Below are 25152 nucleotides of genomic sequence, written 5' to 3' on the forward strand. Positions count from 1 at the left end.
GATTGGAGACATTCTCAACATTAGGAAAATAGGGAAGCCACAACTGATATGGAGTAGGCCGATGAAAACACAATTCAACACAGTTAAATAAGGCGACAGACAGCCCTATACTCACTTCTGTGAGAGTAAGTCCCACTGAGCCCAATGGGGCCTGTTTCACAGTGGAAGGATTCACATAGGATTGAACTATTAACCGCTTAACAGGTTTATGCATGAGTCTCTCTTTGTTGGATTATAGCCTTCTGCCAAAATCCAGAGAACAATTTTAGAAGAACACAAGGTCTTGAATGTGCCCAGTCGGACTTCTGCCCTTTCCCACTTTGAACAGCAAATCACCATACTGTAGAACAAACATCTTTTGACACTTTCTTGAGTTTCGGAAATACTTGGCAGGAACTTTTGAAAGCTACTACTGGAGAAATGCACATCAATAACCCCAGTGGTCCTCAGTAGGCAGAGGAGCAGAAGAAACTTGCTAGACCAGAATGGAATGTTTCATAAAATGCAAGTCACATGGAAGCTCCAGTTTCAGGGTGTGTGTGTGGGGGGGGGGGTTTGTTTGTTTGTTTAAAATTTCTGTTCCTTGCATGATTCAGTCAATTCCTCAAAAGATTCAAGTCACATTTCCAACCCATGTACGTTGTTTCAGCAGACTTAACCTTCCTACCTTCACCTTCCTAACCATGATTCCTTCCCAGTGCGGATGAACACAGTATAGGCCAGGGATGAGGAACCTGTGACCCTCCCAGAGATTTTTTTGACTCCAGCTCACATCAGCCCCAGCCAGCAAGGGATTGTGGGAGTTGTAATATCTGGATGACCCTAGTTTCCCCACTACTGATATAGAGTGCAGGTTGTGCCTCAGAGGACATCAGATAGGGATGTGATATCCCTTTCTCTTCCTCCACTCCCACTCATGCTTGGTGGACAAATCCCTACATACGGCTTTTTGAGTCGCCATTTGAAAGAAATAATGTGTTCCATAGGCTGTCAGATCAGAAAGTAATTTGGAGGGGTTTAATGGTGATATTTTGCACCCAAAGCTACTCAGAAGTGTGAAACAGCAGATGTTAATAGCTTATCTAAGAAACACTTTGCTGCTTTTCGAACTTTGGTGCTGAGTGAAGTCCACATTCCAGAGCTTACTTCAGACAAGTATTGCCCCTCTGTTATCCTGAAGTATTAATGAGTCACAAAGTGAGGGGATTTAAGCCTTGTTTTCATGGCAACAGGAGTAAATCTGTATGCACTGAGCACTCAAGTGAGTTAAGCTGGAAGAGAATTTTTTGTCTGTCGTATACATTGGCTCTCATCCACTTCGTTCAGGCAGACACTGAGTTGCAGTCATGTGAACCCTTGTCCTCAGTATACTCAGCCTAAAGTTGGCAAAGTTAGCCTTTCTAAGTCACCTTGTAACTCAGGCTCCTGTTCCCATATCACATAGTTTGAAGTAAGGCCACTGAAGCCAGCACCTCTGGTTACAAACTTAATTTGTTCCGGAGGTCCGTTCTTAACCTGAAACCGTTCTTAACCTGAGGTACCACTTTAGCTAATGGGGTCTGCCGTGCTGCCACTGCACAATTTCTGTTCTCATCCTGAGGTAAAGTTCTTAACCTGAGGTACTACTTCCGGGTTAGCGGAGTCTGTAACCTGAAGTGTTTGTAACCCAAGGTGTTTGTAACCCGAGGTACCACTGTACCCTGGAATGAGTGGCTTAAAGGCTGCAGTCCTAGCCTGCCTGGTGCATCTGAATTGCATTACATTGGCCTTTTTGAGCTAGGGTCAAAATTCATATGAGAAGTGAGATTGTGTATTTTAATTGTGTTTATTTTAATTGTATGGGTGGCACCCTTGCATGTCCACCTACTGCATGGCGGCCATTGGAAAGTTGTTGAAAAGAAAGCCTCTGTGTGGTAGCCCCCTTGCCACCCAAGAGCTGGCCTTATGTACCTGCCACATGCTTGCAGCGTGTGCTGGATATACCAGAGGGAGAAATGGCTCTTGTGCAATGCACACTGAAAATCAAATCCCAGGCATGGCAGAGGGTACACATGACAGGATTGCTATGGGCAACCTCATTCAGTCTTTTGTTTACACTGTCACCAACTGTGTGTCTGGCTGGTTCTGTGAATAGTCTAAAGAAAAATGGCCAAGTCATTTTGGGGAAAAATAAAACCAAAAAAACCAATTTTATTATTACAAACCTGCACTGGATTACTATTTGCATTTTACTTATGTCAACTTGCTTCAGTTCAAGCAAAGCAATGGCTTACTGCTCCGCTGCTTTGCCAGAAAGAACACTTACAAGAACTTTTGTAACTAAGAATTATTGCCTTAGGAGGCAATCCCCCCTCCCATCTTCTGCATGCGGTGATGGTGGGGGCGGAGGGGATTGTATAGATCATTTTTCAAAACAGCTCCTATGGCCTTTAGCCTGGCCTGGGATCCACTTGATCAGGCATAGGCAAACTCCGGCCCTCCAGATGTTTGGGACTACAATTCCCATCATCCTTGACCACTGGTCCTGTTAGCTAGGGATGATGGGAATTGTAGTCCCAAACATCTGGAGGGCCGGAGTTTGCCTATGCCTGCACTAGATCCTGAGCTACCCACCCACCCACTGCCATCACTTGGTGGCATTAGACTTCTGCTGCCGCCTGGCTGGGATTAGGATTGCTCTCGCGAGTTTGCCTTTTTCCTCCTCCTTAGCAATTCATTTTCCTTCCATTTTGTGTATTTTAAATTATAAACCTGAGGGTAGGGTCCATCTTATTACAGGCTGTTGTAAGCTGGTCTAGGAGCCTTTTCCAGCCGAAGAATAGACTGAAAAATACTTTAGGTAAAATGTTACAATCCTATTTAGCTGTATAGGATATGCAGGCTGGGATGCATCCCACTTGTGAATGTTAGTGGGAGAAAGAAAAGTGCAAGAGAGCCATAATTAGCTGTTGTGCGTTTTTCACTTACAGAAGCAGGAGAAGCCCATTTAAGTGTTGCTTGTGAAAAAGTCTCAGTGGAGAAAGTCTTGGCTTGGGTCCATGAAGAGGGCATCACCTCTTCAATGATGAAACCATTAGGTTCTTACTGGACTATCATTGTTGCACACTTTTGAGCTAGGCAGAAGGAAACTGTATGGATTGTTTCCCGTGCCCAAGGAGAGAAGGGCAATAGGAGGACTGCGCCAGGAAACTCCAGCACAAAGCGTTTGCAGGGAGAAAAGATTTGTTGTTGAATTCCACCCCCCCACACACACCCTCCCCTGTTTTGCTGGAGGGGCCCTGCAGGGAGAAGAATCCATCAAAGGGGACTTAATAAGGTCTGTTTCCTGTTTGCTTGGCCAAGTAAACTCCTGAGAGGAACCACAGAATGAAAGCAAAAGATTTTTACCCCCCCCCCTCCGTTTGTTTTGCCCTACTGGGTCAAGGAGGCCCACATAGAAGGTTCTGAAATAGAGAGGGGCTGCCAGAAGGAGAGGGCTAGTTTTGCAAAAAAACAACACTTAATGCTCTCTGGACACAGTCAGTAGTATGCAGTTGACCATGTAGTCCTTGCAGAAATTGATTTAATCTACAAGGAAAATAAGGCAACGCTGCTCCATGCAGGCCTACCATCTTTAGAAAGCTTTAACTTCTCATCATGCCTTGGCTGGTCAAACTGGCTAGTCAACTGGGGGGGGGGGCGGCGCAGGGAGAATGGATGGATAGAAAGTGTGCAATGGGAAGCATTGGAAATTAGCAGCACTGACAAGACTTGAGAACCTTTCCAGATTAAATGACAAAATATGTCAAAATAATCCTCAGAGCAATATTCAGGCAGAAGAATAGCGGAAGGGGAGGGCAAGACAGGCCTTTTCTTTACTTGACACACTGGGCTTCAGAGGAAAAAAAATGAAAAAATGCAAACTGCTCTTGTTGCTTCCCCCTTGCCCAACAATTGTGTCCATCTGCAAAAACCAGTGTGGAGTGAGAGATCAGCCTCTGTCCTGAAGCCTCATCTTCTGCCAATTTCAGGGTTGCATTATTGCCACTGCAATATAAGAGAGCTTTCCATATAAGCAAATGCTGGAATGACACCCAAAAATTCTGCACTTTTTTGGGAAATATTCGTTGTACATAGAAATATTAGAGGTTTGAACACCCCTTCCCAGTGATGGGAGAGCATTCCAGCGTGTTATCAGAAGGCAAAACGGGTTCACAATTTTGGACAAGAAAAAGGAGACTAACTATGATCCAGCTGGCAGAGTGCTGGGTGGACTTCGGAGAACCAGTGTGGCCCCATATTTACCAGATGATTTTATGCTTTCGGCTGCGTGTCTTTCCGAATACCTCTTTCTACATCTCTTTACCCTGCCTTTTGACATGAGGTGTATGTTTTTAGGACCATCCTTATGTCTGTAATTATAAGTTTTAATATTGTGCTATGCTGTGTTTTAATGTAACCCACCTTGGGATGAAGAGCAAGTAATAAATAAGAATATAATACAGTAATGCTTGCTATCATTCAAAACGTTCAATCGAAAATACTTAAGACAAAGAACTGCTTTAGGTAATATGAAACAGAGGGCTCAAACAAGAGGCCTTTGCGACATTTTGCAAAGAAACATGCAAAAGCCAGGGTATGCAAACAAGATGTATTCCCAAAAATATTTTAAAACCTTGTCTGATGCTTCAACTCCATTTGCTGTCCATCTCTGGGGAAAATTCTACTGCTCATACTGCATTGGGTACAATGGATGTGCAACTTTTTGTAGAGGCTACACTGATAATTTGAGTAAGTTTTATTGAATTGCTTCATGTTGTATGCTGCCTTGGTAATTTATGGTTTTATGTATTTATTATTGCATTTCTATGTTGCCTTTCCTCCAAGGAGCTTGAGGTGGTGTGCATGTTTCCTCTTCCTCCCCATTTTATCCTTACAGCAACCCTGTGAGGTAGGCTAGGCTGAGAGTGAGTGATTGGCACAAGGTCACCCAGTGAGCTTCATGGCTAAGTGAGGATTTGAACCCTGGTCTCCCATTCTCAGTCCAACACTCTAGCCACTACACCACACTGGCTGTCTCTTAAGGCCAATCCATAAATGCTTTTAGTAAATTCATAAGTAAAATAAATGTCATTGACTGAAAGGTGGTTAAAGCGATGTATTTCATTGATATGTGGTTTTTACAGCTGCTTCTCCTCTCTCCTTCCAGACACAGCAGTGAAATTCTTGGAGAGGATAGGCTCTGAACTTGGCCTACAGTGTCAGAAAGTGGAGGTAATTAATGAGAAAGCCATTGCCCCGTCTCAGTTCTGTCAGGATGTCTGATCACCCATCTCCAATTTACTGCTACGTAGTCTCTCAAAGCTTATGACTTGGTAAAGGAGGTGCCATTAATCTCCTGTCATACAGGAAGCTTTGGGCTAAAGTAAATGGTTACTGGCTCTCAAGAACATTGTTCTGTTTGTTCCTTTAAAGTACTTCTAGGCCTCCCTTGACCAAGACACATTTCAGAGCTGGGTACAATGAGCATGAATAAAACTATTCATACCAGATGCAAAAACAACAAAACATCAGTATTAATAACGAGCTAGCAAAATGAGAGGCATAAATAAAACTGTAAAACTATACTGCCTAAAGAATTATAACGCGGAGCTCTAGTTCCACCACCACAGACTCAAATTTGATAATCACAATGGTACATGTCTTTTAAATTCCGTCTCATCTGCTTATTCTCTTAACCTCTGCAAGAGGGATATTTCTTAACATTCTTGGATTGTTGTCACTGTCAAACTTCCATGTGTTTTAAGTACCAGGAATAAGAAGATGGCGTTGGATTCACATGAGCAAAGTGTCCACAAAGCTCCTGTTAGTCATGGGTGAAATGTAGACCACAATTTTAGATTCCGTAGTTGGAATCACTGCATTAAGTTTACAACCCCTTATTATTTCCTTGTGGCCACAGAAATGTGCTCTTTAACACTTCTCCAGAGAAGACTTATTATTGACAGTTTGGGCCTGAGATACAGATAATCAGTCAATCCTAGTGGTGAAATAATGTTGGCATTCCTTATTTGTTAATCGTGTAAATCCTCTCTGCTGCTGGTGATAATGTTTTACACAAATGATCACCGGTTCTATTACAATACTGGTGTCCAATACCAGCACCTGGTACGGAGGCTGGAGTGAGAGCCGCAAATTAATGACCTCAAAATAGTGCCTAGCAGAGGTTCCAAAGAGACTGAGGGCCATATTCTCCTAATGAGAATTTCCACTTGCACAATGGGACTCCCCCCACTTCCCTCCTTGTGTGTGCCCTGAACCCTCCCCCAAATCTTTTCCAAAGGGTTGGGGGAACCCCTAGAACAGATTTAGGGGGTGTGCAGGGGAAAAAAACATTCTGTTGTACAAAGAGAAATCCAGAGTCTTCCCCTCCTATCCAGAGTCAGAGGCACTAATGCTTCTGAATATCAGTTGCTGGAAACCATAGGAAGCTCTTGTGCTTGGGTCCTCCTTGCAGGTTTCTCACAGGCATCTGGTTGGCCACTGTGAGAGCAGGATGCTAGATTAGATGCTAGACAAGGAGGCCATGGGGAAGAAGAATTGAGGATCAAGGGAGGACTTGGGATGGAGCCAAATGGGTTTTTTTGGTGGGGAAGAGAGAGGAATTCCCGAGATAGAGCTCTTCAGGACCACATGTGTTGGCCTGACTTGAAGGGTGGAATAGAAACATAATAAATAAATGGTTTCATAGGCAGTCTTGAACAAGTTTTGATTAATTATGCCCCCTTGATTTGTGTGGTTCAAGGTAGTGGTGGTGAGGAATGTCTTCAGATTTATTCTCAGGCAACCTTCTGATTAAGCCACGCTGCAGGAAGCATTCTGATAATGCTGGTGCTCATATTGGCTGTTTTATAATTTGTTGCAGCCCTCGTGCAGCCTATAATCTCTTCATGAGCTGGCTATCCCATTAATCTCTTATTACCATGTTCTCAGGCTATTCTTGAACAGATCCAGCCTGACCTTTCCTGCATTAGGGCCTGTATTTAGACTGATTATTGTTACAAATTAAAGGTAAAGGTAAAGGTACCCCTGCCCGTACGGGCCAGTCTTGACAGACTCTGGGGTTGTGCGCCCATCTCACTTAAGAGGCCAGGGGCCAGCGCTGTCCGGAGACACTTCCGGGTCACGTGGCCAGCGTGACATCGCTGCTCTGGCGAGCCAGAGCCGCACACGGAAACGCCGTTTACCTTCCCGCTGGTAAGCGGTCCCTATTTATCTACTTGCACCCGGAGGTGCTTTCGAACTGCTAGGTTGGCAGGCGCTGGGACCGAGCAGCGGGAGCGCACCCCGCCGCAGGGATTCGAACCGCCGACCTTTCGATCGGCAAGTCCTAGGCGCTGAGGCTTTAACCCACAGCGCCACCTGCGTCCCATTGTTACAAATTAATGCCATGCAAAAACGAAAACTTTTTTTTTTTTTTTAAAGGAGTGATTTGTGTTCTTTTCTCTATTCCTATGTATAGTTAAAGGCTAATTCTCCCCCAAAATGTTAAAATTTAAATGGGTCAGTTTCAAATATTGGAGTTTGCCTCTACCTCAGTCTTTATCATAATAGTCAAGGGTACTTTAAAAGGACTAGCAACCATAAGCCTATATGAATTTCCCAGAGTCCTGTATCTGTTCCGGACTCCGTCCAGTGATCTCTGGAACTTCTCTGTGTTGGAAAGTACTGCATTTTGTTATGCCGTTGGAGGACTGCAGGTATGGACCTGGACCCTCAGAAGCAGATTGGGGCTGCCTGATTTTGCCATAAGGAGACACTGTGTTTGCCTGAATTCCGAAGCTCATTTTGATTCAGCCTGTGGCACGGTATCTCACACCTCTTTCTTTCTTTCTTTCTTTCTTTCTTTCTTTCTTTTTTTTAAATGATATTTTATTGAATTTTAACAATAAAAAGTTATAAAACAAACAGTAAAGAAAACACAAGAAAAAATACAAAAACACAAAAATACAAAATACAAAAAATACAATTAACATAAAAACAAAAAAAAACAGAAAAACAAAAGTCCCTCTTTTTTATCTTCTCCTCTTTAGTTAACTTATTTTCCTGACTTCCTCACGCCTCCCTTTTTTGTATTCCACTTAAAATTTAATTCAGCAAATTCATTAACTTCAAGCTTTCAACTACCATCAGTCCATTCTTACATAGTCTTTTACCTTGTTACTAGAACCCCTTCATTTCATTTCAATGTCATCAACATTCAAAAATTTTACAATGTTTCTGTAAATAGATTTTAAATTTCCTCCAATCTTCTTCCACCAACTCTTCTCCCTGGTCTCGGATTCTGCCAGTCATTTCCGCCATTTCCATATAGTCCATTACTTGCATCTGCCATTCTTCCAGGGTGGGTAGATCTTGTGTCTTCCAATGCTTTGCGATGAGTATTCTTGCTGCTGCTGTAGCGTACATAAAGAAAGTTCTATCCTTCTTTGGCACCAATTGGCCGACTATGCCCAGGAGAAAGGCCTCTGGTTTCTTCAGGAAAGTATACTTAAATACCTTTTTCATTTCATTATAGATCATCTCCCAGAAAGCCTTAATCCTTGGGCACGTCCACCAAAGGTGAAAGAATGTACCTTCAGTCTCTTTACATTTCCAACATTTATTATCGGGCAAATGATATATTTTTGCGAGCTTGACTGGTGTCATGTACCACCTGTACATCATTTTCATAATATTCTCTCTTAAGGCATTACATGCCGTAAATTTAACCCCAGTGGTCCACAACTGCTCCCAATCAGCAAACATGATGTTATGTCCTATATCTTGTGCCCATTTAATCATAGCAGATTTTACCATTTCTTCCTCAGTATTCCATTTCAACAGCAAATTGTACATTCTTGATAGTGTCTTAGCATTGGGTTCTAACAGTTCAGTTTCTAATTTTGATTTTTCCACCTGAAAAACGATCTTTTTATCCAGATTATATGCCTCTCTTATTTGAAAGTAATGTAACCAGTCTCGCACCTTATCTTTGAGCTTCTCATAACTCTGTAATTTCAATTTGTCACCCTCCTGTTTCAAAATTTTCCAGTATTTTGGCCATTTGGCCTCCTTATTAAGTTTTTTCAAGGCTTTCGCTTCTTTAACTCACAATGAACAGGGTTGTATCCAATGCCGGTCCTACTTAGAGTAGATCCGTTGACATTAATGGACCTGAATGGCTCGGATTTATTAATTCCAGTAGGTCTACTCTGAGTAGAACTTGGTTGGAATACAACCCACACTATGCTCAGCCTTGCAAACAAGTCTACAGAAACTACTCACCTATAATGCTTCCCTCGCTACCCATTTGCCCCACAAGTGGCAGTTTTAAAACGTTTTTACTGCCTCGTCACCTCGTGCTTATTTTCCCACAAGTGGCTACTGCAGAAACCTGAATTGAGACAAAGCCACCTTAAGGCTCCAGTGCGCTTGCTGTCCATCAGATTCTCGCTTAATTTAATGGAACAATTTGCAGAGAAGAAAATAAGACCCTATGGAAACTCAAAAATGACTATAAAGTCCAAGCCACAATAAGGTAGAAGAGTGTGAGCCAGAACAGGGTGCTTCTCTCTCATCATCATCATCATCCATCAGCCCCTCTTGCTGCCTCTCTGGATTGCACACAGAGAGGTTAGTACCTTTAGAAAAACCGTTTCCAAGTACTTGGGAACCATCTGTGGAGCTTTTTGTCCATACTGATCTAGTGACAGGATGAGCAACCCACAACTGACTTGGTGTTCTGTTGCAGGTCTGCCCTGGCCGTGTGATCACCATCCTGACCTGGAAAGGCACAAACCCTCATCTCCGCTCCATACTGCTGAATTCCCATACAGACGTCGTGCCGGTGTTTGAGGTTAGAAGGGAATTCAGGTCTCTGCATCTTGCATGTGATGTTGCTGTTCAGAAAGGGTGTTGGTGGTACAAATGTGCCCCCTCCTTCAGAATGTTTTGAAAGACCCAGGGAAGTGTGATAATCCTTGCTTGCTTCTTGTTTTGAATATATAGAGGACACAGGTTACGGTGCTCATATTGGTGCGATGCGTTTTCATTCACATCAACACCTGTGTCATCCTGGGGGATTAGTAATACATACCGTTAACACTTCCTAGGATTACAACAGTTGAGGGATGAGATGCAAGATATAGCCCTATAATCTAAACTCAAGGAAACTTTGCCCTCTTCGTTATTCTAGTCCCCAGCTTTATACCAGCAGAGTGCCACCTACAGGGAGAAATAAAGAGCTGTAGGCATTTAGATGGTTTCTTTAATAGAGTGGTACCTTGGTTCTCAAACTTAATCTGTTCCAGAAGTCTGTTCCAAAATAAAGCGTTCCAAAACCAAGGTGCGCATTCCCATATAAAGTAATGCAAAATGGATTAATCCGTTCCAGACTTTAAAAAACAACCCCTAAAACAGCAATTTAACATGAATTTTACTATCTTACGAGACCATTGATCCATAAAATGAAAGCAATAAACGAGGTACCACTGTATTTTATAGTACAGTACATTAAGTTACAAACACTTTGGGTTACAAACACTTTGGGTTACAAACTCTCCTAAACCGGAAGTAGTACCTCGGGTTGCGAACTTTGCCCCAGGATGAGAACAGAAATCGCTCATCTGTGGCACGTCAGTAGCAGGAGGCCCCATTAGTGAAAGTGTGCCTCAGGTTAAGAACAGTTTCAGGTTAAGAACGGACCTCCGGAACAAATTAAGTTCATAACCCGAGGTACCACTGTAAATAAAACAGTATTGTAGATGATAAAAATAAAAATTAATTTTTTCCTTACCTACTTTTATCCATCTCCGTAGTCACACAATCAATCAATCAATCAATCAATCAATAGCTGAACTAGGATCCACACAGTCTCAAAAACAAATTAACTGAAAAAGCCTCAAAACAAAAAACGCAAAATAAATAGCAGAAACAAAAGCTCCAAATATCACCTCAGAACACTGCAATCGGAAACGGAAGGCTTGAATTACAATGTGGGGGGAGGGGACGCAAATTTGCTACGCAACAGGAAACACAGGGGGCTGCAAATTAGCAGCGCAACAGGAAGCACAGGGGGACTCAAAATGGAGCACATTCGGCTTCCGAAAATAAGTTTGAATACTGGAACACCTACTTCCGGTTTTGCAGCGTTCGGATTCCAAGTTGTTCATGAACTAAGCGGTTCCAAAACTGAGGTACCACTGCAGTTAGTCTCCCACAGTGTTGTTTTTTTAACTGCACTTGTATTGGCATTAGTGTTTAAAGCAGGCACACATGCCAAATTACATAGGGTGACAAAGAAGATATGGATGGATGCCACCTTCAAAAATGTTCTTGAAGGTCGTTGTAAAGGTAGCATATCATTGCACAGCATGGGCTAGGCTACTTTTGGTGAAACTCTTTGTAGTTATGAAAAATGGACTGATTTGGACATACTATACACAGAAATGAAGCTAAGAAGCCTGCTACCAGATGTATAATAATCAGGGAAATCTTTCTGAAGTTTGAAGTGCTATAACACTTTGAGTGCCTAAAACCCTGGAAATTATGGCCAAAACATAGACTCATAATGCCATACTGTTTTACCTATCCCACAAAGCTATTTCAAGTGTATTACATATTTGGTAGTCAACTCATTACGTATAACTTGATACATAGAATGTCCAGATTGGGTTGATATTTACTAAGTTACTAAGTTGGGTTGATATTTACTAAGTCTGAGTTAGGGGAGATAGCCATATTCCTTAAAGCAGTTAAATGCAATAAAAAGGGATTCCTAGTTTCAAAACCAAATCATATAACAGAGGTTGTTTCCTAAGAACTCCTTGCCTGCAAATGAAATATAAAAGTTGTTTTCCTTGTTTTCAACTACTTGGATACCTCTGGATGGAAAGCAATGGGTGTTTCCTCATTTGTTTCCTTAGCTGACACATTGTGTTAGGATCACTTTCTTGGAAATGCTTCCTTGTTCTACGCTCGGGTGGGAAGATTGAGGCAGGGCCTTAATTTGGTGGTGGAGCACATGCTTTGCATGCAAAAGATTCAAGCCTCAATCTGTGGCATCTCCAGATGTGACTAGAAATGACCCCTTCTGAAACCCTGGAGAGCCACTGCCAGCCTAAAATACCAAACTAGATGGCCTGACTTAGCATAAGGCAGTTCCTAACACCTGCTTCACTCTGCATTCAGCACTGATTTGGTGCCTCTGCAACATTCAGAGGTGGAGTGTATGCCCGTGCTGCCCAGGCTGGGCACGCTCCCAAGGGGGAGCGGGGTATGGAGGGAGCCGCACCCACCCACCAATCCCGCTTCCTTCCTCTCGCCTTCCCTTCCCCCTCCGTTATTCACTTGCCTGCCTCCTTCCTGTCCTCTCCGCTGTTCGCCTGCCTTTGAGCGTCCCGGGAGGCTAGCCGCCGCCGGCGCACCACCAGGATGCTCGCAGGCAGGCAGGGGAGAGGACGGGAAGGAGGCAGGCAAGTAAATAATGGAGGGGGGAGGGAAGGGGAGAGGAAGGAAGCGGGATCAGTGGGTGCGCACAGTGCCCGCCAAGGGTGCCAGCACCACCTGCCAGGGTACACGAGACGCCTGGCATGGGAGGAGCGCCACTGCGAAGACCCACACAGGGGGATTTTGTCACCCCCTAGAGATTGCACCCGGAGTGGACTGCTCCCCCCGCCCCCACCTTCGTCCACCAATGGCAACATTACAGGTATCAGTTTGCTATCACAACTCAAGCTATCACAGTGGGGAAATACTCCTGTTTGCCTTTGTTATATGGAAGTGATTTGATCGAAAGATAGTACTTACCGTATTTTTCGCCCTATAGGACGCACCGGCCCATAGGACGCACCTAGTTTTTTTGAGGGGAAATAAAGGGGAAAAAAATCACACACACCCCAGCCGCGGATATCTGCCCGAAGCGCGGGGTTCTCTGCTTTGGCGCGCCCCACGCTCCGGGCAGCAGGCTGCTATCCGCAGCCTAGGGAGCCCTGCGGGAACCGACCCCTCTCGCTCTCCACACTTCAGCAAAAGCCTGCATTTGCCCCATAGGACACACACAGATTTCCCCTTCATTTTTGGAGGGGAAAAAGTGTGTCCTATAGGGCGAAAAATACGGTAAGTGTCTGAAATAATATTTGAGAGTCTTTCCAGAAGGAGTTGAGGAATCAAAGATCCCATATATTTGCTCCTAATATTCAAAATACATAGGATTTCCCCTGTGCTGTAATAGCCAGGATGTCACATTTTCAGTGCCTCGTGTCCTCCCATCACTCCCATCTTCCTGAGGTGCTCTGTGCTGTTTTCCTTCCCATAGGAATATTGGCGCTATGATCCGTTTTCAGCCTTCAAGGATTCTGAGGGGAACATCTATGCACGTGGAGCCCAAGATATGAAATGTGTTTCTATCCAGTAAGTCCAACCATGGTGGGGGAGAGGACACATGACTGAGAATATTATCTCATCCTATCGTAGTTCACGTACAGTGATCATTTCAGTTAGTGCACTTTAGAGGGTGCAGAAGTCAGTGGAAAACTTAACCCTGATTGGCCAGTGTGCCTTGGGTTAAATGGTAATGGGTCCAGTGCCCCAAAGGTAAACAGGAATAGATAGACTGCTAATACACACAAATGCTGCCTGAATAGTATGTGGGTGGTTAAATCCTGCAAGTAGCAAAGTTTTGTATAACTTTTGTAGCCATTTTGTTTTTATTTTATTACATTATGTGCTGCTTAATTACATCGTAAGCAGTATACAAGTAACTCAACACAATAAAAATAAAAATCATCTAAAACCATAAAATCAGAATTCAGTTAAAATACCTGCTTGAATAAGAAAAAGTCTTCAGTAGTCATCGGAAGTCCAACAGGGAGGGGAACCCGTCTGATCTCAACTGGAAGGAAGTTCCATAAAATTAAGCTCACAGTACTGACGCATGGGCATAGCCAGGATATTTGCTGCGGGGGGAGGGGGAAGGGGCAGGACTGACGTGATTGGTCAGTTAGTTAAGGATTTCTATTGTTTTACTTGATGGGGGGGGGGAGAAGCTGCCCCCCTGCTCCCTCCTTGGCTATGCCCATGTACTGAATGCACAGATTCTGGTAGATACGAACTGTGCATCCGAGCCATGGGGTATTCTTGATGGTGACTCCCTCAAAGACATCAGTGGTTGGACACGAATCTATGGAACCAGGCAGTCCTTGAGGTATCCTGGATCCAAGTTGTAAAGGCCTTATAAATTAATATAAGAATCTTGAACCTCTCCCAGTAGCATATAGCCAGTCGGTGCAAGCTTTTGAGCATTGGAGTTGTGTGTTGGGTGATAGTCCGTCTGCATCAGCACTCTAGCTGCAGCATTTTGCAGTAGCTGGAACTTCCAGAAAAGGCTCAAGAGTAGCCCCACGTAGAGCATATTACCAATGCGTGAATTACCGTGGCCAAATGATAAGAATGGCCATAGTTGGTGGGCTAGCTGTAGCTGGTAAAAGGCATTCATAGCCACCAAGGCTATCTGAGCCTCCAGCAATAAAGGCAGAACCAGGAGCACCCCCAAATTCTTATTAATGTGTGGTTAATATGAATTACTTGTCTTGCTCTGTCCTGTATGGTATATCTTAGAAGTCAATGGACTCTGATCCAAGCTTCAGCTAGCTTCCATTCACCACCCCAAAAAAACCCTCCCTCCCTTTCCCTCCTTTATCATTCCTGCACCTATGCATGATCCTGACTGGCTGTAGGCCAAGCATCTCTGGGTTGTCCCAGGGGTATCATCAGCCACTAAATAAGGCTCCTTTCCTTCCAGGTACATAGAGGCCATCCGGAAACTGAAAGCCGAAGGGAGACAGTTCCCACGTACTGTTCATATGAGTTTTGTCCCAGGTGAGTTTCCCATTTACTTGTATTTCTTGCCCCTAATAGTTTCTCCTCCTTCCATATTTCTCTCAACCCCTTTGAATGAGCTTTAAAAGGGCCAGCCCTCCTCTTTCCTTAGATCTCCCTCCCAAAAGACAGTTGAAGTAGTAGGAGTCTGTGTCCCTCCCCTCCCCTCTCAGCTTGTAAATTACACAAGTCAACCCAACCTTTTAATCCCTGCCATACAAACCTTCACTGTATTGACTGTCCTCAATCCCCTCTCAATAACCAGACTCACCCAAAACAAAAGAAAATAAGTTACCCCCATCTCCTTTGGTGGTTGTCTGTTTAAGAGATGCTATAGGAGGCGGCTGAGGGGAACCAGAATTTAATATCTGGTAGTGGTGGCATCGGCTGTTCCTTCTCCGCTGCTGGAGGCTGTTTGCCTCTGAATACCAGTTGCTGGGGATCACAAGTGGGGAGAGCGCTGTTGCACTCAAGTCTTGCTTGCAGACTTCCCAGAGTATCTGGTTGGCCATTGTGAGAATAATGTAAGTGGGCCTGTAGCCTGATCCAGCTGGGCTTTTCTTTATGTGGTCTTTGTAGCTGCCCCAAACAAGGTTTTTGCTTGTAGATCCTTTAATAGACAGCCATTCTTGTTCCATCCTTGGAACACTAGAGGGCACCTGCAGAGGATGCATGTACAAGGATTACATGTACATGTACAGAGGATGCATGTACCAAGGATTTTGGGCCTGACTGGATGTAAATGGAAAGTCTGTGTTCTCTCCTTATGCCCTTTTTGTGGTTAAAAGCAATCATGATGCCTCTCAATTTGGGCTGAGACCATGCCACTGGAGGGGTGGGTGTTTAACCCTTTCCCTTCGCACTACTTCCCTGACTTAATCACTCCCCACAAACTGCTGCTATAAACTGCAATATAGGTTCATGTCCCCCTCCCTTCTCTGCAACATATAACCACATAGGTTTAATTCAATAAAAATACATCAGAGGGGATCCAAGCACCGTTCTCCCATGGCATGTTTCTTCTGGCCCTCTGTTGCAGCCCAGGTAACCAGATACTGAAACCTGCTATTTCTGCAGCCTTTTCAGTATTAGTACAGTCTGCAGTTTCCTGGCTCTCCTGAGCAGACTGACTGGCTCCTGCTACACAGCAGGAAACAATTTGAACATCACAAATCTCTGTGTCATTGCTAAGGTGGATCATCACTGTGAGCTGAATCGCCACAAGTGAAATCCCTCCAGGTTCCCATAGGGAACTGTGAGTTGCCATAAGCTCTTGGGCCCGTTTTGACTCTCAAGTGCAGAGAGAGATGTGGTTGGTCTCTGGAGAATGAAAGCAAAGGTGTTTATGTGACGACTGGTGATTCACTTACCTGGTCTCTTTTCCCTCCCCTGCAGATGAAGAGATCGGGGGCCACAAGGGGATGGAAATGTTTGTGAAGCGTCCTGAGTTTGCAACGCTTAATGTTGGCTTTGCCTTGGATGAAGGTGAGGCTCCCATCAGGGAAGCTATTTTGGACTTGAGTGTATGAGGGAACCAGCCCGTACATTTTGCTTTACCCTTGCTTCAGTTTATTCTTGATGATTACCTGGGCACACTTCCTCTCTCATTGCCAGAAAGAGAGAGGGAGAGAGAGAGAATGAGATTCTGTTTGGTCACAGGCTTACCGTCAAAAAGGGACATACAGTGGTGAAGATTATTTGTTTTACTGGTGCAAGGCAAATGATGAACTCACTTGCATGAGATTAATGAATTCTCAGCCACTTTGACGGTCTGTTTCCTGGTCAAAAGGCGCTTCAGAAAGCCTACTGTGTCTTCTAGCTAAATGTGTTGTTTGCTAATTCCATTCTCTCTCTTCCCCCAGGCCTGGCAAACCCGACAGACACTTTCACTGTATTCTATGGCGAAAAATGTCCGTGGTGTGAGTACAATCCGGGATTCCTTCTATGTTTGTGTGTTTGGATTTTTGTCTCTGTTTGTGGTTCCCTCATGGCTACTTCTGGTCTTACATGATGTTTGCTTGCATTTTCAATACAGATCTGGGGAGAGATAATGTCTTTTGAAAGAAAGAATTGTTGAGCCTCTTTCACAGGGAAGTCACAAATTCTTCTGAGTAGTTTCTGGAGTTTTGCCATACCCATGTCTTCACTGTAAAATAGTCACACATGTAAAACCTTCCTAGAGCTTTCGGGGCTTTATGGAGGAGCTAGAGCAGATAATGAGACCAGCATCCTGTTGAAATTGGTTTGGGACTTCATAATTCTTAGCCACAGCTGTTTTTCACTTTCACATTAGATTCGAATCTGTGGATTTTTAGTCACAGTTAACATCACTGGAATCAACTTGGAATTTGAAGCCTCCTTCCTCGAGTGGTTTTTTAAACCTTGGGATTTTCAGTAAGGGCTTGTAACTTGTGAATTCGGATAATTTTGCAGTGAATGTCTGAAAGTCGGCATTCACATGTGAGTGTTAACAGATCGTATAAGTGTGATTGCCAGCATTCCCTGCCTTATATCTGTAAAAAGGAGTGGGGATTCATATCAAGGTAACAGGATATCCACCATTTGTTGGATATACGAATGGTAACATTGCCATAAAGCTGATTTACTATAGTTTGCTGCTTTTATTCCCCTTCCTAGATGGCTTTGCCTCACATTTTCTCCCCTTCACCCATGCTTGCTTTCTGGCTCCCTCTCTTTGGGATACTGCCACAGTCCAATGTCTCATCTGCTGCCTTACTGCCATCTCCCTTGCTCTTCCTCAATATATTCCTATGGTGCTCTAGCCCATCCCTGTTGCCCTCTTAGTACAATGCCCACAAATGGGGCTCTTAAAGTATAGACTATGCCATTTCCCCATATAAGTTGAAAAACAGTGTATGCAATATGGATGCAAATTGGCTAGGTTGCAGGGGCTTTTGCAGCAACAGTTCCTGCTGCTGAAGAAACAAGCCCACTATTCAACTGCAGAAGCTGTTTGACTCATCAGCCATGGGGGTCTGTACAACACTTTGTGTATGTTGATCCTTTGGATCATGGCACTCTTCCTCTAAAAGATGTGTTGAATGTGGTTTTCACTTACTGTAGGAGTTGGGCATCAAGGTGTTGCTTTGACTACCTTGCTTATCATTCATGTTTTGTGCTTCCTCTGAACACTTTGCAGGGATTAAAGTGAAGGTAGAAGGGAACCCAGGACATGGATCCAGATTCATTGAGAACACAGCTGCTGAAAAGATGGTAAGAGATTAGGAATAGGGGCGAAGTGGCGTGGGAGGCGAGGCTGCTTTTGTTTGGCAGGGGACAGAATTGTTTGCTTAGATCTAAAAGCAATGCCTTCAGCCATCCGAGCTGAGCTCTGTTTTCATAGACCTTTCTTTACACAAGCCTTTGAGCCTGGTGCCATCCAGCTGCTGGGCCACCTTGAAAAACATTTGCTCATTAGAATATGTATCTATGTTTCCATATTGTTGCATTGACTTTTCTGCTTTCTTGCCCATAGCACAGAGTGATTACTTCCTTCCTGGAGTTTAGAGAGCGTGAGAAACAAAGGTGAGGAAAAAAGGAGCCCCTATGGGAAGCTTGACTGCATTGGGAAGGGGTGCATCTCCTGACCTTCTCTATGGCTCACTTTTGTTTGCTATTTATTTGGCGACCATTTCTAATGTGCAAAGGCCTTTCAGTCCTTAAGTTTGTCCTCGTAACTGAGATAGAGCCCTCCCTTAGGACTGATGCTACCATTATTCATTGGGCCACACTGATGTGTGACTCGTTGCCATCTGCGTGGGTTGAGCAGCACATTCAGGTTGTCATAGAGCCCATGAGCAGCAGCCCTGCTGGGCAAAGGCAGAGAAGCTTTATAGCAGGGAGGGGACTGACCCATGGCCCTCCAGATGTTCTTGGACTACAACTTCCACCAGCTCCATCCAGCATAGCCAGTGGTGAGGGATGATGGGAGTTGTAGGCCAACTACATCTGGAGGGACTTGGTCCCCTATCCCAGCATTAGTGGCACTCATTGTTCCTGAGACAAGAGGCTTGCAGTGGAACGTGTCTATGTTTCCAAGGCCACTTGTAAGCTGCTGTATGAGTCACCTGTCATTTGGACTCCGCTTCTTATGGGTGGGAATGTTAGCTGCTCTGACGATTGAAAATGCCCACTGTTCCTGCCAATACTTGGAACAGTGATTTTAGCCTCCTGATTCTTCACCCTTGGGACTTAGGGAGCAATTAAGTGCAGAGTTTCAAAGATGTGGGGTGAAAGTCTTTCTCCCTTGTTTCTTGCAGGTTGAAATCAGAGAAGCACCTTACCTTGGGTGACGTCACTTCCCTCAACCTGACCATGCTCAATGGGGGCATCTCCTTCAATGTGGTCCCTTCTGAGATGTCTGCTGCCTTTGACATCCGCATCCCTCCCACAGTAGATTTAAAGGTACAGTATCTGGCTACTGACAGAAAGGAAGGAGGTAGGGGAATGGTGACTAATTTTCAGGCTGTGGGGTATTTCCTGGAATATGCTTACTGGGAAATGACTGGGGCGTGTATGTTTATTCTTCCTGCATTGGACTGTGTCACCTAGAGCTCTCGTTCCTAGGCTTCTTACATTAAAATTGTTTGAGACATCCTATAAAATATGAAATGTTATAAATTTTGTTGTCTTGCACTGGTTATCATTGATCACATGAAAGCACCTTGCAACTCTTCCTGGTTATGATTAGGAGAATTGAAGGGGCTGATTTCTTTGTCTGTAAGGTACATCCAAGAGCCCTGCTGACTCTCCCGTTCCACTTTCCCTCCTTGCCCTGAAGGATCGTCTCCAGTTGCAGGACCCGCCTTCAGAGGCTGCAAGAGAGGAAGGAGCCAGTTGGGGAAGCAGTTGAGGGAAGCCTCTGAGGTTTGGCATGGTTCTAAGCCAGCATGGATCCTTGGATCAGTGGTTAAGCTTAAGGAGCATTTTATTTTATTTTTATTTTTTTGTATTTGTGGGGGTAAGAATGGTGGTTAACCATGGCAGGAAGGAGTGCAGAGGAGTTAGAAGGACTGTGGGATAAATTGAAATCAGAATCATTCTGAGATCAACTAACCCCTTTTACACCCAGCTGATCACTCTGTGGGAGAGAACCCTCTCCAGATACCGTTTCATCAGGAGGTCCTTTCTGTACAATGTACGTTGCCTTTAGTGTGGCAGTACCTACCCCTTGGACCTCCTTTCTGCTACGTACAGATCAGAGAGATTCTATTTTTCCAGCACCTATTGAAGACTGTGCCTTCTTAAACAAGCCTTATAAGTTGGGTTTTAAAAAAAAAAAAAAAAAAATCCGGTCTGTTATCTGTTATTACATCTGAAATGACTTTTATATGTTTTTGCTGATGATGTTTTTATTGTTAAACAGATTCAAGATGTTTCACAGGAAGCAATTCCTGGATGAAATAAATAACCATCTTGCTTTGTTTCTGCTCTGCAGGCATTTGAGGAGCAGCTCACAGCCTGGTGCCGGGCGGCTGGGGAAGGTGTTAGCTATGAGTTCCACCAGGTAACTGTGGAGACGAGGGAATATTCCAGCAGCCTGTTGCCACCCCCTTAGATCTAGGCGCCTAGCTCTGTTCCTGGCTTATGGCTACATGGCCGCCTGTGCTGCTGTAGCTGCTGCTGCCACCTCTCTCTCTCCCTCTCTCCTCCATCTCCCTCTTGGGCCTCTCCTCTCTCAATATGGCTGCCCTTCTGTTCTGCCTTGTCTCCCTCAACCTCTCGCACTCCTGCTGCCGCTTCTGCCGAGCCCTTGCCACAAGTCTCCTGCACTGTAGGTGCCCTGTTGCCTCCTCCAAGCTTCACCCTCTACCCTTTTCTTTGGGCTAGAAATACACGGATCAGTCGGTGACCTCCACAGAGGAATCTGACCCCTGGTGGAAGGCGTTCAGTGGCACCTGCAGGGACATGTGAGTAAGACGCCTCATTCCCCCAATTCTCACACTCACTCTTATGAAGACACCTGTGGAGGCTGGTGGCTGTTTTCACCTGCCGGACGCAGAAGGAACTGTAAACACGACATCATTTTGGAGGGAGGGATGTGTGAGGGGGGAAACCTGACATTCAAGGCATTCAGAAAAAGACTCCCCTAGGGATCAGTATGGAGAACAGGAGAGTGGCCCAGTTATCCTCACCCTTCCCAACGTCTCCCATTCTGTTCATCCGAGGTCCCCTGTGCTCCATTTTTAAAAATTCTCACCACCTGAATCCCGCCTTCAGGCAGCTTGGAACCTCCTTGGCAGGAGAAAGAAGAGCCTAGCTTAGCAATGGGAGCTCCCCTGTCATAGTATCTCTGTCTTTGTCAGGAACATGAAGCTGCAATGTGAGATCTTCCCTGCTGCCACAGACAGCCGCTATATCAGAGCGGTGAGTGCAAGTGCATTTTCTGTGTGCATTTATCTTTCAGTTGATTTCTTCCAGTACTTTGGCTGAGCTTCTCTTGTGTCCTCTTCCCCCTCCTCCTCCCCCCACTGTGTTGCAGGCGGGACACCCGGCTATCGGCTTCTCCCCAATGAACCGCACCCCTGTGCTGTTGCATGACCACAACGAGTTCCTGAATGAGCAGGTCTTCCTTCGCGGGATTGAGATCTACGCCCATCTCATCTCTGCACTGGCCAGTGTCCTTCCCCTGCAAGCAGAGGCCTGAATAGGGGCAGGCAGAGCAGAAGGCAGCAGTCCGAGGGAGAGAGAAACCAAAGAACGAGAGAGAGAGAAGCTGAAAACCTGCATTGCTTCCTATTTTGAGACGGGACCCTTCTAGAGGGGACGTAGGCCTTAGATGTTTTGATTGAGGGCTAGGGCTTGCTGAGATCACACCCAAAGCAGACTGTTGCATTCCAGCATCCCTGAGTGGTACACAAGGGGGGCAAAGCATGTTGGAAGCAGAAATGTACACTTACACCAGTACATATAAAGTGGGGCTCTGTAGGCGTCGGCAGCTGTTTCTCTGCTCCTTACCAAAGCACTTACAGTCAAGACCCTTGTTTGCACCGTTCCTGCATCAGGTCCCAGAGCTCCAGCTCTTTATCATCACCAGCTACCCATGTTGCGTTTTAAAGGATAATCCTCAAGCACCAGGTTTGTAGGACTGAGGTTCTCACCGCTGAGATTTCTTGGGTTTTGTGGCAGAACGTTATTGCCTTGTCACTGGCTCCTTTCACCGCCTTCTCCCCTTAACACCAATGCTGCACCCTTCTGCCATGTGATTCCCTTCACATACCAAACCCAAGGCCAAAGCAACTGGAAAAGCAGGGTAAGTCCTAAGCTGCAGGATTAATCGAGCTCCCCCCTGGTTCCTTCTTCCCTTTTGTAGGTTGATGCTCTTGACAACTAGCTGGTTTTCTCTTCTACAAGGCATGCCTAGTTCTCAAAGATCCAGCAATCTCAAATTTTCAGTGGGAGTCCAGGCACCATGGAAAAGCCTCAGTTTTGCCTCCATTATATGCTGTATGGTGTTGGGCAAATCTACACACTCTGTGCCCCTCACTTGTAGAGGGGCATGAAATGTTGCCACGGGCGCTTTGCCACATGAGATCTTCCTACAGAACTTGGTGAAGATGAAGGAAAAGGCAGGTTTGCTGAGGGAGATAGTAATTAATATTGCCTTACTTGGAACCTGCCTTCCCCACACACCAAAGTAGGATTGGCGTGGGGATGGGTATCACTCTGGATATTCACTCTTTGGGACTTAACAGCAGAGGTGCTGGCTGCAGCATGGTGCCTTAATTTTCTGTTGAACTGTAACGAGTTACTGCTGACACTTGCCATTCCCATGCAGTTAAGAGCTGGGTGAACAAGATTCAGCCATAAAGGACAGCCATCTCCTCCCCGCCCCAGAACGCGCCAAGGGAACAACACTACTTTATGATGCTTTTAGCAAAACTTGCCCTTGCTTGGAAAGATCGTTTTTCACATTATGCTACAATATAATTCCTCATCCTCAGGTTTACATGATATTTGATAACATCATCTGGAATTGCCAGCAAATTCCCTAGAAACTATACTCACAATCACTAACATTGTAGATCAACATGTACTTAAGTAATGAGGAATACGTGCCCCTTCATCTCCCTGTTACCAGCATGCGGCTTGAGCAATAGATTGGATAACGGCATGATGCTTTAATTTGACATATGTCCTTGCTAGAATCAATAAAATATCATCCACTGAAGTATAATGAAAAAGAAAATGGGTTTCACTATAAGTCTCATATCCCAAAATTCCCCAATGCCAGAGTAGGCCTATAAACCAGGATACTTTTTAAAAGCCTAAAGCAAAACAAAACAAAACAAAAACCCGCAAGATGCTTGTTTTACAACTCAGTCCTAAGCATGTTTGGCAATAACTCCCACTGTTTTCAGTGAGGCTTACTCTTTGGTAAGTGTTCACAAGATTGCTGCCTTGGACAAAGAGTTGAATGGCTACCTTTATGAATGGCAATATGAAAAGTTATTGAATGACTACAAGGGAGAGGGATACATAATGTAAATATTGTGATACAATCCTCCTCTTGGCAAGTGTACATTTGCATCAGTAAACCTATGTTTCTAGAGCTTGATGTTCATCCTCATAACATCACCTCTTTATGGAGGTATACTGCCCCCTCCTCTCAAATAAGTTTAGTGAAGAAGAAGAAAAAAACAGCAGCAAGTGGTTGTTTGAATCCCAAAGGGGTGTTGCCTCTGGGATTCAAGGTGCCACATCCTATCCCAAGTAAATTTATTTGACAATTTTAAGCACTGCTTCTTTGTGGAGCGAAAAGCCTTAATAGTGGCACAGACTGCATAGTCAGCAATGCCTGCATTGCACAGGAGGAGGAGCCTTCCACACCTGCAATGTTTTTGCTCTCATTTGAGAAAGAGGTACACCCCCCCCCTCAGTCATCCTGGGAAAAGTGCAGGAGCATGCAGCTCCCTGCATTGCACAAACCGCTTCCTCTAGTGGGGAAAGGGAGGCGCTGCTTGCAAGATGGACCATCCCTGCACTCCTCCCTCTCTTAGGTTAGCAAGTAAGGTATATGGAACCTGGCAGTACAGCATATATAGTATGTCACATTGAATAATGCTTAACTTGAAAGTGCGCAATCAACCAGTAAGTTCTCCTCTGCAAGTGCCATTAAACTTCTTGGTGGTTTGTGCTGATTGTGTCTACATCTCCCTATCGCCTCGTAAGCACACCTTTTCACAGGTAGAAACCCTAAATGTGCATAGCTTCCACCACAAGATGCATATCTCAGCATATATTTTTTTTTATTCATATTGAGAAGATTAAGTACTGCAGGCCAACAAAAAGTGTAAAGGTGTGTAAGCCATGAATATGGAGATAATTAACATGATCATTGAATCCTGAGAGTTGTTCTACATTCCCCTGCGAATTATGTCTAAGGGCTTATTTGTTTGGGGTTTTGAGGATTTGACACCTGGCCCTCTGTAGTCTTAAATTATCTAATCTGCTTGCTGGCTAAACGAAAATAATAACAAGCTTGTTCCGATTTAGAAACGTTAGAAAACTTCAAATTTGCTTACAATGTTCCATGTCAAAAGGCCAGAAATATACAAACATGATTTTAAAACAAAAATAGGATGAAGGTATTAAAATATATTCAGATTTCAAAATCTCAAAATGTGTTCAGTTTTGTTGATGTTATAAAATGTTCCTTGAGGACCATAACTTCTTTGTTTTCCACCAGATGGCGCCCTACTCCTGACTATCCTCTGGCAAAGGCTGATTCCCACTTTACAGGGCACTATCTGCATTGTAGTGTTTGCTGCAGTTTGGTGCAGAAAGGGGCAATGCAAATCCCTAAGTACGGTACTTGGCTGCTGGCTGCTGCTGTTTTATCCATTTCTTTTTGGTTGCAGGAATCACGTTGGCAAACATGCTCAAAGAAGAGAGTTTTTAGAGTACGTCACAAGTTTCAAAGCACACATAGTATTTATCCAGCAATTTTGAATGAATATGAAATGACTGAACTGATTAGTAGTGTGCTTACTAATTAAGGAGGAGGTTGAGGAAGAAAGGGATGCACCCACCGCAGTTATAAAGCCCTCTGTGCTGCAAATATGTAAGGGGTGTGGGGGAAGGCCAGAAGATGATCTGCTATACTTCCCACTTTTCCGCTGAGAAGCCCATGCAGGGAGGCATATGCCCGCTAGACTAGAGGATTGATTTGGTTATTCCTGTGTTTGCAAAACAAACAAGCAGAAAACCCTAACAGCGTGTCCTTGAATGGAC

At 44.5% G+C, this 25152-nt stretch overlaps 1 protein-coding gene across 2 annotated transcripts in view; it reads left to right on the plus strand.

The window, feature by feature from the left end:
* ACY1 (aminoacylase 1) overlaps positions 1-24541 on the plus strand; it is a 28652-nt gene extending 4111 nt beyond the window's left edge. For both annotated transcript variants that reach the window (XM_079968058.1, XM_079968057.1), the window contains exons 3-15: positions 5189-5253; positions 9773-9877; positions 13337-13431; positions 14822-14898; positions 16294-16383; positions 16761-16817; positions 18059-18132; positions 18395-18444; positions 19179-19323; positions 20357-20425; positions 20749-20828; positions 21225-21285; positions 21401-24541. In XM_079968058.1, the coding sequence (XP_079824184.1) occupies positions 5189-5253; positions 9773-9877; positions 13337-13431; positions 14822-14898; positions 16294-16383; positions 16761-16817; positions 18059-18132; positions 18395-18444; positions 19179-19323; positions 20357-20425; positions 20749-20828; positions 21225-21285; positions 21401-21565 (1133 nt within the window). In that variant the 3' untranslated portion in view covers positions 21566-24541. The remainder of the gene's footprint in view (positions 1-5188; positions 5254-9772; positions 9878-13336; positions 13432-14821; positions 14899-16293; positions 16384-16760; positions 16818-18058; positions 18133-18394; positions 18445-19178; positions 19324-20356; positions 20426-20748; positions 20829-21224; positions 21286-21400) is intronic.
* Positions 24542-25152: the final 611 nt, after the last annotated feature.

This window comes from Podarcis cretensis (genome assembly GCF_951804945.1).
Source record: "Podarcis cretensis genome assembly, chromosome: 2".
Lineage (NCBI taxonomy): Eukaryota > Metazoa > Chordata > Lepidosauria > Squamata > Lacertidae > Podarcis > Podarcis cretensis.